This window comes from Sphaeramia orbicularis, chromosome 13 (assembly GCF_902148855.1).
Source record: "Sphaeramia orbicularis chromosome 13, fSphaOr1.1, whole genome shotgun sequence".
Taxonomy (NCBI): Eukaryota; Metazoa; Chordata; class Actinopteri; order Kurtiformes; family Apogonidae; genus Sphaeramia; species Sphaeramia orbicularis.
The window spans coordinates 53057203-53069958 of record NC_043969.1 but is presented as its reverse complement, the minus strand read 5'-3'; the positions used below and the strand labels follow the sequence as shown (position 1 = coordinate 53069958).

The following is a 12756-nucleotide window of genomic DNA, read 5'->3' as shown; positions in this document are numbered from 1 at the left end:
CCAGGTCCAGGACCCGGGTTCAGGAGATACTGTAGACCAACTGAAAACCAGGTCCAGGACCCGGGTTCAGGAGATACTGTAGACCAACTGAAAACCAGGTCCAGGACCCCGGGTTCAGGAGATACTGTAGACCAACTGAAAACCAGGTCCAGGACCCGGGTTCAGGAGATACTGTAGACCAACTGAAAACCAGGTCCAGGACCCGGGTTCAGGAGGTACTGTAGACCAACTGAAAACCAGGTCCAGGACCCGGGTTCAGGAGATACTGTAGACCAACTGAAGACCAGGTCCAGGACCCGGGTTCAGGAGGTACTGTAGACCAACTGAAGACCAGGTCCAGGACCCGGGTTCAGGAGGTACTGTAGACCAACTGAAGACCAGGTCCAGGACCCGGGTTCAGGAGGTACTGTAGACCAACTGAAAACCAGGTCCAGGACCCGGGTTCAGGAGGTACTGTAGACCAACTGAAAACCAGGTCCAGGACCCGGGTTCAGGAGATACTGTAGACCAACTGAAAACCAGGTCCAGGACCCGGGTTCAGGAGATACTGTAGACCAACTGAAAACCAGGTCCAGGACCCGGGTTCAGGAGATACTGTAGACCAACTGAAAACCAGGTCCAGGACCCGGGTTCAGGAGGTACTGTAGACCAACTGAAAACCAGGTCCAGGACCCGGGTTCAGGAGATACTGTAGACCAACTGAAAACCAGGTCCAGGACCCGGGTTCAGGAGATACTGTAGACCAACTGAAGAGCAGGTCCAGGACCCGGGTTCAGGAGATACTGTAGACCAACTGAAAACCAGGTCCAGGACCCGGGTTCAGGAGATACTGTAGACCAACTGAAAACCAGGTCCAGGACCCGGGTTCAGGAGGTACTGTAGACCAACTGAAGACCAGGTCCAGGACCCGGGTTCAGGAGGTACTGTAGACCAACTGAAAACCAGGTCCAGGACCCGGGTTCAGGAGATACTGTAGACCAACTGAAGACCAGGTCCAGGACCCGGGTTCAGGAGATACTGTAGACCAACTGAAAACCAGGACCCGTGTTCAGGAGGTACTGTAGACCAACTGAAAACCAGGTCCAGGACCCGGGTTCAGGAGATACTGTAGACCAACTGAAAACCAGGTCCAGGACCCGGGTTCAGGAGATACTGTAGACCAACTGAAAACCAGGACCCGGGTTCAGGAGGTACTGTAGACCAACTGAAAACCAGGTCCAGGACCCGGGTTCAGGAGATACTGTAGACCAACTGAAAACCAGGTCCAGGACCCGGGTTCAGGAGATACTGTAGACCAACTGAAAACCAGGTCCAGGACCCGGGTTCAGGAGATACTGTAGACCAACTGAAAACCAGGTCCAGGACCCGGGTTCAGGAGGTACTGTAGACCAACTGAAGACCAGGTCCAGGACCCGGGTTCAGGAGGTACTGTAGACCAACTGAAAACCAGGTCCAGGACCCGGGTTCAGGAGATACTGTAGACCAACTGAAGACCAGGTCCAGGACCCGGGTTCAGGAGATACTGTAGACCAACTGAAAACCAGGACCCGTGTTCAGGAGGTACTGTAGACCAACTGAAAACCAGGTCCAGGACCCGGGTTCAGGAGATACTGTAGACCAACTGAAAACCAGGTCCAGGACCCGGGTTCAGGAGATACTGTAGACCAACTGAAAACCAGGACCCGGGCTCAGGAGGTACTGTAGACCAACTGAAAACCAGGTCCAGGACCCGGGTTCAGGAGATACTGTAGACCAACTGAAAACCAGGTCCAGGACCCGGGTTCAGGAGATACTGTAGACCAACTGAAAACCAGGTCCAGGACCCGGGTTCAGGAGATACTGTAGACCAACTGAAAACCAGGTCCAGGACCCGGGTTCAGGAGGTACTGTAGACCAACTGAAAACCAGGTCCAGGACCCGGGTTCAGGAGGTACTGTGGACCAACTGAAAACCAGGTCCAGGACCCGGGTTCAGGAGGTACTGTAGACCAACTGAAAACCAGGTCCAGGACCCGGGTTCAGGAGGTACTGTAGACCAACTGAAGACCAGGTCCAGGACCCGGGTTCAGGAGATACTGTAGACCAACTGAAGACCAGGTCCAGGACCCGGGTTCAGGAGATACTGTAGACCAACTGAAAACCAGGTCCAGGACCCGGGTTCAGGAGGTACTGTAGACCAACTGAAAACCAGGTCCAGGACCCGGGTTCAGGAGGTACTGTAGACCAACTGAAAACCAGGTCCAGGACCCGGGTTCAGGAGGTACTGTAGACCAACTGAAAACCAGGTCCAGGACCCGGGTTCAGGAGGTACTGTAGACCAACTGAAGACCAGGTCCAGGACCCGGGTTCAGGAGGTACTGTAGACCAACTGAAAACCAGGTCCAGGACCTGGGTTCAGGAGATACTGTAGACCAACTGAAGACCAGGTCCAGGACCCGGGTTCAGGAGATACTGTAGACCAACTGAAAACCAGGTCCAGGACCCGGGTTCAGGAGATACTGTAGACCAACTGAAAACCAGGACCCGGGTTCAGGAGGTACTGTAGACCAACTGAAAACCAGGTCCAGGACCCGGGTTCAGGAGGTACTGTAGACCAACTGAAGACCAGGTCCAGGACCCGGGTTCAGGAGATACTGTAGACCAACTGAAAACCAGGTCCAGGACCCGGGTTCAGGAGGTACTGTAGACCAACTGAAAACCAGGTCCAGGACCCGGGTTCAGGAGATACTGTAGACCAACTGAAAACCAGGTCCAGGACCCGGGTTCAGGAGATACTGTAGACCAACTGAAAACCAGGTCCAGGACCCGGGTTCAGGAGGTACTGTAGACCAACTGAAAACCAGGTCCAGGACCCGGGTTCAGGAGATACTGTAGACCAACTGAAAACCAGGTCCAGGACCCGGGTTCAGGAGATACTGTAGACCAACTGAAGAGCAGGTCCAGGACCCGGGTTCAGGAGATACTGTAGACCAACTGAAAACCAGGTCCAGGACCCGGGTTCAGGAGATACTGTAGACCAACTGAAAACCAGGTCCAGGACCCGGGTTCAGGAGGTACTGTAGACCAACTGAAAACCAGGTCCAGGACCCGGGTTCAGGAGATACTGTAGACCAACTGAAAACCAGGTCCAGGACCCGGGTTCAGGAGATACTGTAGACCAACTGAAGAGCAGGTCCAGGACCCAGGTTCAGGAGATACTGTAGACCAACTGAAAACCAGGTCCAGGACCCGGGTTCAGGAGATACTGTAGACCAACTGAAGACCAGGTCCAGGACCCGGGTTCAGGAGATACTGTAGACCAACTGAAAACCAGGTCCAGGACCCAGGTTCAGGAGATACTGTAGACCAACTGAAAACCAGGTCCAGGACCCGGGTTCAGGAGATACTGTAGACCAACTGAAAACCAGGTCCAGGACCCGGGTTCAGGAGATACTGTAGACCAACTGAAAACCAGGTCCAGGACCCGGGTTCAGGAGGTACTGTAGACCAACTGAAAACCAGGTCCAGGACCCGGGTTCAGGAGATACTGTAGACCAACTGAAAACCAGGTCCAGGACCCGGGTTCAGGAGGTACTGTAGACTACAGGTGTCAAACATGCATCCTGGGGGCCTAAACCGGCCCGCCAAAGGTTCCAAACCGGCCCACAGGATGAATTTACAAAGTGCAAGTTAGGCCATCAAACTCAAAAGTAATATCAGAATAACCTGTAAATAATGACAACACCAATGTTTTCTCTTTGATTTAATGCAAAAAACATTAAATTATGAAAATATTTACATTAACAAATTATCCTTTAACAATAAAATGTGAATAACCTGAACAAATATGAACAACCTGAAATGTCTACAGAAGTTCAGTGCAGTTTTAACACTATCCTGCCTGTTACTAAATGTTTGGTGCCTTTTTGTAGATCTGATCTGGAACGCATATGTAGAAATGATAAGTCGAGGCAGAATATTGATAAAATTTTACTTATATTTCTTTACAAGTTGGATTTTTTTCAGGTTATTCACATTCTTTTTGTTTGGATAGTTTGTAAATGTAAATATTGGCAGAACTGAAGGTTATTTTTTGCACTAAAACAATCTGCAGTTGTCATTATTTATTGGTTATCATATTATTTGACTGGTCCGGCCCACTGCAGATGAAATTGGGCTGAATGTGGAACCTGGAAGAACATGAGTTTGACAGCCCTGATGTAGACCACCTGAAAACCAGGTCCAGGACCCGGGTCCAGAGAGAACCACAGTCATACAGACTAGAGACCTGATGAACCTGGAACGGGTTTTCACAGACCAACAGGGATGAATGTTCCAAAGAAATGTGGGTCAAATATTGAACACACACACACACACACACACACACACACACACACACATATATACACACACCTCCAGCTGCTGTCGGAGGCTGAACGTCTCTCCACTCAGCATGTCTTTGTCTCTGGACAGTTTCTCCCTCAGAATCCTCTCCCTCTGAACCTCCTCCTGGACGGCACTGAGCTCACTGTCGAACCTGGAAGAACACACACACACACACACACACACACACACACACATACACATACACATACACATACACATACACATACACACACACACACATACACATACACATACACATACACATACACACACACACATACACATACACATACACATACACACACACACACATACACACACACACACACACACACATACACATACACATACACATACACACACACACACATACACATACACATACACACACACACACACACACACACACACACACATACACATACACATACACACACACACACACACAAGTGCTTAACATCATCTGAAAAAGCAGATATTTAACGTTTAGGGCCTGATTTACTAAGATCACATATAACAGGTGCAAATGTGCTCGCTCGTGCTAAAATCTGCACGTGCTATTGGTTTGCGTGTCAGCTCAGATTTCCTGCACAAATGACAACAGGCGCAAAGTCTTGGAGAGCGCCCTAATTAAATGAGGACTTTGTGTGCGCTACTGTTTGTCGTCATGGAGACAGTCCGCTGTAAAACCTGCTGTGGGATATTCCAGCACTAATGAATATAAAGTTGCTTTTTTTCCACAGAGGGGTGAACAGGTATTTGTGTGTTGGTTATCAGTGGTGAAGTGTGTGATTAAGGAAATAAATACCTTCTGTCTGTACGTCAGTCTGTATGGACAAGGAAAACTTGAAGTCTGTGGGCATGACAGAAAACCCTCCACATCTGCACTTATGTAGAAGGATCAGGAGTCCAGTCACAACACTGTGGACAGCACTGTGTGTGTGTGTGTGTGTGTGTGTGTGTATACTCACTTCCTCTGCTTCTTCTCCAGGTCGTGGTTTCTGCTCTGTTGTCCTTCCAGGTGCAGTTTGGTGTCCTGCAGCTCTGCCGTCAGCCTCTGGGTTTTCTTCTTCAGCTGTTGGACGTTCCTCTGGGACTCCTCGTTATCCGCCTGCAGGTCGCTGATCTGGACAAACACACCGATCATCAGCGCTCAACACCAAAAGCAAGTTTGGCTTTAATAACCACAGAGGTGACACATGACAGGAACAGCCCACATGGAGGGTCTTCTCACACCTGAACCTGTGGAACACATGATCTGCTGGGGCTGGATTTGACGGCAGAATGACTGTTTTCACACACTCCATCTCAGATCCTCTGAGGAACGGACGACACCTGGTCTGATGTGTGTTTTTAAACTCACTGCTCAGGTGTTGTTCATTTCCTTTCCTAGTGTATTTATTCTAGCTCCACATGCTGTTGCTGGTTCAGTTGGATTCTCTTCTGTCCTTTCTGAACACAGTTTGTGCTGCTTTAGCTTTGTGCACACAGAAAGCACAACTTCTGCCCAAACTATTATTTCCCTGAGGGTCCATTAAGGAGATCTGATCTGCAGTTATTTCATGCGTGGACTCAAAACTTTGCCTACAGTTTGGTTCATAGTGATTCGACCTGTGGTGCTGTGTGTTGTCTGCCTCTGCGTCTGTGGAGGGTTAGACTGCAGTTTGTTCTGGAGGTTGTGGTGAACAGCTGTTCTGCTCATTCTCTCACTGTCCTCCTCTTCATGAAGCCACAAAAACACCGTCTCCTTCTTATCAGTTCCCACTACACCACAATCCAAAGGGTTTTAACCGTAACCGTATAAGTATGTGATGCATAAAGGTTAGCTCATTTCACTACCTGCAGGAGAATTCAGCCTCTGCACTTTAACCGTCCTAATGCAGACACAGTACACAGCATTAGCATTAGCATTAGCACACATTAGGTTCAGTGGGCTGCCATTGAAGGTCCTCAGGAACCCCCTACTCCACTGGTTTTATTGACTTTGCTCTAATACATTATCAACAAACTTAAACCTGAAGAAAACAAGTGGCTCCACACACAACAAACCCCGCCCCTCGCACATACTGTAGTTTATTTTATTGGCTCCCTGTGAGCTTCAGGATCGATTTTAAAGTGCTTTTATTGGTTTTTAAAACTCTTAATGGTCTTAGCCCTATTTCTTTATCTGATTTGCTTTTAACATATGAGCCCTCTCAGGTCCTCAGGTCCTAATCTGGTACCTGTTCCCAGAGTCCACTCCAACACTCATGCTTTAGGCCTCATTCAGCTTCTGTGGCCCCAAACTACACAACAGTCTACCTGAGGACCTGAGGGCCGCTGTGAGTGCTCATATTTTTAAAAGTAAACCCAAAACTTATCTTTTTAGTTTAGCTTTTAATTAAACTCTTACTGTAAACATTACTTTACTTTGTTGGTTTTATTTTTATTTTCAGTTGCAGCTGCAGGACAGTGGAGGGTTTGATGTGAAGCACTTTGGGCTACATGTACCATGTAGGAAAAGTGCTATACAAATAAAGTTTGACTGATTTTAGCATTGATCCAGCTGATGTCATCATGTCCCCCATTATAAGTAAATTGGAAAAAAAAAAATATTTTAAAATTCATAAAAACTTGAACTTTGACCTACTTTTCCCAAAGTGTAATCACATCTACTCTGGGTCACTGGTGATTTATTTAGATCAGGAATGTCTGAGTCATGTTCCGTCAGTTCCACATTCAGCCCAATATGATCTGAAGTGGGCCGGACCAGGAAAATAATAACAGTGAAAAGTAAAATTACCTTGTGAAAATGTTTACATCTACAAAAAACATCCTTTAAAAAACGCTTTGGTATTCCTGAAGGCCTAGTTAACCCTTTCATGCACAGTGGTCACTCCAGTGGTCACTCCAGTGGTCACTCCAGTGGACAGTTCTTCTCCAGCTGTTCTCTTGTATATTCATGGGTTTGGTTGTTTTAGTTCCAGATCAGCTGACACAGTGGACACTAATGCATCATCCAATACACTGACATTCAGACCAGTACTGTTACTTTCCTGTTCTTGATAAATCTGATCTGCACTAACATGTTTGAGTGGAAATCAATTGTTAATTGTTAGATTGTAATTAACAGTTTTTTTTTTTTTTTTTAATGTTTGTTTTTTTTTTTTTGCATATTATCTCCATGAACTAGGAATATTTTTACTGTTAATTATTTAAGAAGAAGGGTTCAGAGTTTAGAAGTTGTGCTTCTTCTCACTCCTTTTGGAATATGTTTTATATGTCTTCTGTCTAAATGTTTTGTTTATTTTCTTCTGTTTGGACATTCACATTCGAAATAAATACATTAACCAATCAAATCAATCAATGAAGTGAGTTATAACTAGTATTAGAATATATTAAAATGTGAGAAAACATCAGATTAGCAGCATAAAAATGTTATTATTTCATTTTTTTTATCTCACTTTCTGATATTGGGTTTTACATACATGTTTCTGTGCTTCAAGAATAAAACACATGGTGTAGCTGAGTGGACATTTTTGCAAATCCATGAAAAAAAAAACCTCAATTGCATTGTTTTTTTCATGCCTAATGAGGAATAAAAACACTCAAGAAAAGATCTCGACAAAGGTTCTAACAATTCATGCATGAAAGGGTTGAACTCTAAACTGTCATCCGTCTGTTTGGAGTCGTAATAAAGCTGGTCCACTTTCATTTGACTCACTGACACCATATGCAGAAAAGGGGGCGGGGCTAACGGACACCGACATCCATCAGTCCACCAGTGTGTGTGTGTGTGTGTGTGTGTGTGTGTGTGTGTGTGTGTGTGTACACTCACCCTCCTCTCCAGTTGTCGTTTGTTCTGCTGCTCCACCTCCAGTTTGTCGTCCAGTTCCTGCTGCAGCCTCTTCTTGGTAAACTCGATCTCTCTGATGGGCCCGTTCGTACTTCAGCCTCCACTCTCCACCTGCAACACACCAAGGTTATGATCGTTAACCAAGCTAACGAAATGATGGAAACTAGAATTGAAAAAACATTTACGTTAACTGAAATAAATAAAAACTATAATAAAAAGAAAAAAAAAGATAACTGACTGAAACTGTATAGTATGCTTACAAAACTAACTAAAATGTAAAAAAACTATATTATTCCAGCAGCTGGGGCACCGAAAAAATACTGTAAAATAACGGAAAATAACCATCTAATAAAAATAAGGTTATTTTCCATAATTAAAATACAGTTTTTTGCCCTAACTTTACATGATATTTTGCATATTTTTTAATGTTTAATAATGAATATTTACATGTATTAAAACAATCCAATTCCCTATATATATATATATATATATATATATATATATATAATTTTCAGTGAGACTCAGTTGTCCAATCCACTGATAAAAACTGTATTTGGACAGTTTATCAGTGCTTATACATGTTATACATTCACAAAAATACATTTATTCAACATTTTTGTTGTGAAACCTCCTGTAATTACACAAGATATTTGTCAATGAACAAACAAGTCTGGTTCAACTGACAGAACTAATACTTCTGTTACAGGTAATTGTCAGTAATTTTATCTCATTTCATTATTATTATTTTTTTTACAGTATTAAACTTTAAATTAACAGTTTAATCTCATCCATACAAAATAAATATTTGTGAAATTACCATACATTTGCAAATGTAACTATTTTTCTGTGAAAAAAGAAAAAAAATTCTTTTAAAAAAATTGGAATTTTTTGGTTCTTCACAGTTCCAGTTTTTTCCTGTTCTTTTCCATTTGACATGTAAAATCACAGTCTGTTTTTGTCATTTCATTGATATTTTCCTGTATCTGAAAAATACAGGAAAAATCTGTCAAATAAACAGTGAAAATTCTGTTAAATTACAGATTTTTTTTTACAGTGCCCTCTACCTGGAAACATGGAGACTAAAGTTGGGAGAAAGCAGCAGAGTCCTGTCTGGGATTTATTTGAATACGAAAGAGAAGACGAGAAAAGAGACCACTGAACTACAACTGAACTACAACTAAACTAAAACTGAACTACAACTAAACTAAAACTGAACTACAACTGAACTACAACTAAACTAAAACTGAACTACAACTAAACTAAAACTGAACTACAACTGAACTACAACTAAACTAAAACTGAACTAAAACTAAGCATTTAGAAAAAAACAAAAACTAATAAAAACTGTCAAACCTGCTCTAAAAACGAATTAAAACGAACTGAATTAGAGAAAAAACAAAGTCAAAACTAAATAAAACTAAACTAGAATGAAAAATCTAAAACTATTAGAACCTTGCAACACGCACACACACACGCACACACACACACATTCCAACATGCGTCCTCATGTCCGCTGCTTGTGCAGTGGTTCTGTTCAGGGTTCTGTCAGATATTTCCACTTCTATATCCAATGCTTCCTCAGAGTTCTTATATCTGTCATATTTTTCGTGCCTTCTCTCGGTAAACACCACATTTCCACAGAGTAAATAAATCAGAGTGTGAGTAAAGCTCAGTCCTTTCACTGTGAATGTGTCAGTTCAGTTCTGTGTGCTTTCACTTTAAACAGGACCTGATTTCAGAGCCGTGCCATTTCACCACAATCGAAGCTCTGCCGTCTTCCTGCACAGTCCAACTGCTCCATCCGACACAACAAGAAGAAGAAAGAACGCACTGGAATCGATTGGACGTTTACAGAGTGTGCACAGCTGGGCGCCTGGAAGTCAAACCCCCCCCACTTTGAACGGATCTATTTCTAATGGACTTCCCCACGTCGGCTTTGTTGTGGGAGCATCGATCCAACACCCCCCCCCACAGCTCCTGCACCTTCACTGAGGCCCACACACTGGGACTGAATGAGTCTGAATGAACGGATACATGGAGGAAGTGAATGTAATAACACACACCCATGGAAGCATTTAACACTCTGGGTTTACACTGGTTCAACACTCTGGGTTTACACTGGTTCAACACTCTGGGTTTACACTGGTTCAACACTCTGGGTTTACACTGGTTCAACACTCTGGGTTTACACTGGTTCAACACTGCCTCCTTATGAGGCTGCAGTTCAGCAGGGCTGGGTCATTCCATGGTAGTTCAACCAGTGGTCCCCACATGACCCCCTCAGAAAATTCTGAAAAAATTCACACTTGTTCACCTACAGATAAACCAACACATCCAACATGTTAATGTCATATCTGTAATAGTAGAGACTTGTGGGAAATTGGATGGAGCTGGTCAGCTGACCCAGTTTCACCAGAGTCAATGACAGAAATGGAGCTCAGATTTCCCAGAATCCCCAGTTTTCACAAAGCCTGTTTGTCTTGATCATGTCTGTCTCTGACATTCCTCCTTTCAGATCAATCCAACTACACATTTTTCCTCCATGATGAAGAAGTTTGTTCAGGATTATGAACAGAATTCCCAAAATTAGGCTGGACCGCATCATAAACATTCTGGGAAATCTGAGCTCCATTTCTGTCGCTGACCCTGGTGGAACTGGGTCAGCTGACCCTGGTGGAACTGGGTCAGCTGACCAGCTCCATCCTCTTTCCCAGAAGTCTCTCCTCCAGGCTTCAACCTGAGCCAGTTGTGGTAAATGTGTCCTTCTTCTATCTGAGCCATCCTGCAGTTCCACAGCCTAGTTCAAATATCTGCAGTATTATCAGAACTGGTGCAATAATCAATGCCATTCTACTGTTCAAATGACATTTACACCTACGTTTGGATACAACTGCAAGAAAATAGAGTCATGCAGTAAAAAAAATATTACAAATAGAACCAGTTCTGTCCCAAAGCTCAAATTCTGTGCCCAACATCTGTAAACATATATGAAGACATGGTCCAAATGTCCAGATGTTCCTGAACTGTCCACATGGTCATGTGGGTGCTCAAATAAAGAGTATTTTTGGGACAAATGTAAATGGACCCATTTTCTTCATGTCCTCACATCAACACTTTTCATTAAATGTGGTCTTTTTCAGTAGGTTGTTGCATGTGGACCAGAAGAATCCATGTAAAAACAGGAGGTGTGTCCATTCATCCATTCTGTCCCAGTGACAGTCTGAAGACAGAGGACATTTGCAGAATGAGCCTTTGGGCCTGATTTCAAGGCCTCATGGACCAAACATGAAGGCACCTACAATTATTTGGATGCCAAATCTGGTCTTTTCAGGGGGATTTCAGCCCAGACAGTCAGTTTCAGTTTCAGTGTGGATGGAATACCTGAGGACAGACAGCTGCTCAGAGTTGGACCAAAAGCACATTTGAAAAAAACAAAAAAACATTAATTTTCAGAGGGCTGTATCTGCTAAACTATTACAGACATGACATTAAAATTTTGGATGCATTCGTTTATCTGTAGGTGAACAAGTGTGAATTTTTTCAGAATTTTCTGAGGGGGTCATGTGGGCACTTTCTGAAATCTGATTGATTTGGGATGGAATGACCCTTCTGCAATATATCGCAATATTTCATTTCACAATACTGTATCGAGATTAAAAAGTACTGTATCGATATTTTTAGGTATTTATTCAAATGCAGATATTGTGGAGATTCGTTGTTACCTCAGCTAGGAGGTATTGTGATCACTTTGCTTTGTTTGTTTGTTTGTTTGTTCATCTTTAGTGTAAAACTCTTCCACCCATCTTTCCCAGATCTTCCCCACAGATAGGCCTAGGCCCTGGGACCAACCCAGTCCATTTTGGTCCCAGTAGGACAAAGTTCAAGGTCACAGCAAGGTCACAACATCTACAATTTTCCATCTGTCATCATTGAGACATTTTCCAAAATTCATCCAAAATTCCAAACGACTCTGATTCTCCTCCAGTTGGATCCACCTGTAGCTTAGAACAATCTCTTGTATGTGGAACTAAATTGTCCACATCCACTGTGGAATGTGGACTCTGTGGACATTTACACTGAACATTGAAAATCCCATTTCCCACACATTTAAAATTAGAACTCAACTAATATTGATGTGAATTGAATCTAATTGGACAGACACATGACTGGGACCAGATTCAACTGTTTGTGTGTATGGAACAACCTGGAAACTGTTGGATTTAAACAGACAGAGTGGATCCACACATGCACAGAGTTCAGGCTGAAGGAGGAGCTCTGAGTTCTGAACACTGGTATTTTATTTATTATTATTGAACTCTCTTTTATTAAATAATGTTTGTTCCTTTGTTGGGATTGAACTAAAATAATGTTCTGATGTTAGTTCTGAACTAATAAAATATGAACATTTGAACAGGATTGTAAGATGTATCTTATGTTAAATGGAAGTTGAATGTGTGACTCTGACTAGTTCTAAAATGTCGGATGGACATCATAAATCATACATCATGAACCAAAATGGAGACGAAAACATGTAATGTTACAAGTTGTTTTGCTTGA

The 12756-nt window shown here is 43.5% G+C and overlaps 1 protein-coding gene across 1 annotated transcript in view; it reads right to left on the bottom strand.

The window, feature by feature from the left end:
- The window catches only part of LOC115431221 (unconventional myosin-XVIIIa-like), a 339665-nt gene that overhangs the window by 129481 nt on the left and 197428 nt on the right, over positions 1-12756 (bottom strand). The window contains exon 27 of the mRNA XM_030151449.1: positions 10893-10895. Coding sequence (XP_030007309.1) covers positions 10893-10895 — 3 coding nt within the window. The remainder of the gene's footprint in view (positions 1-10892; positions 10896-12756) is intronic.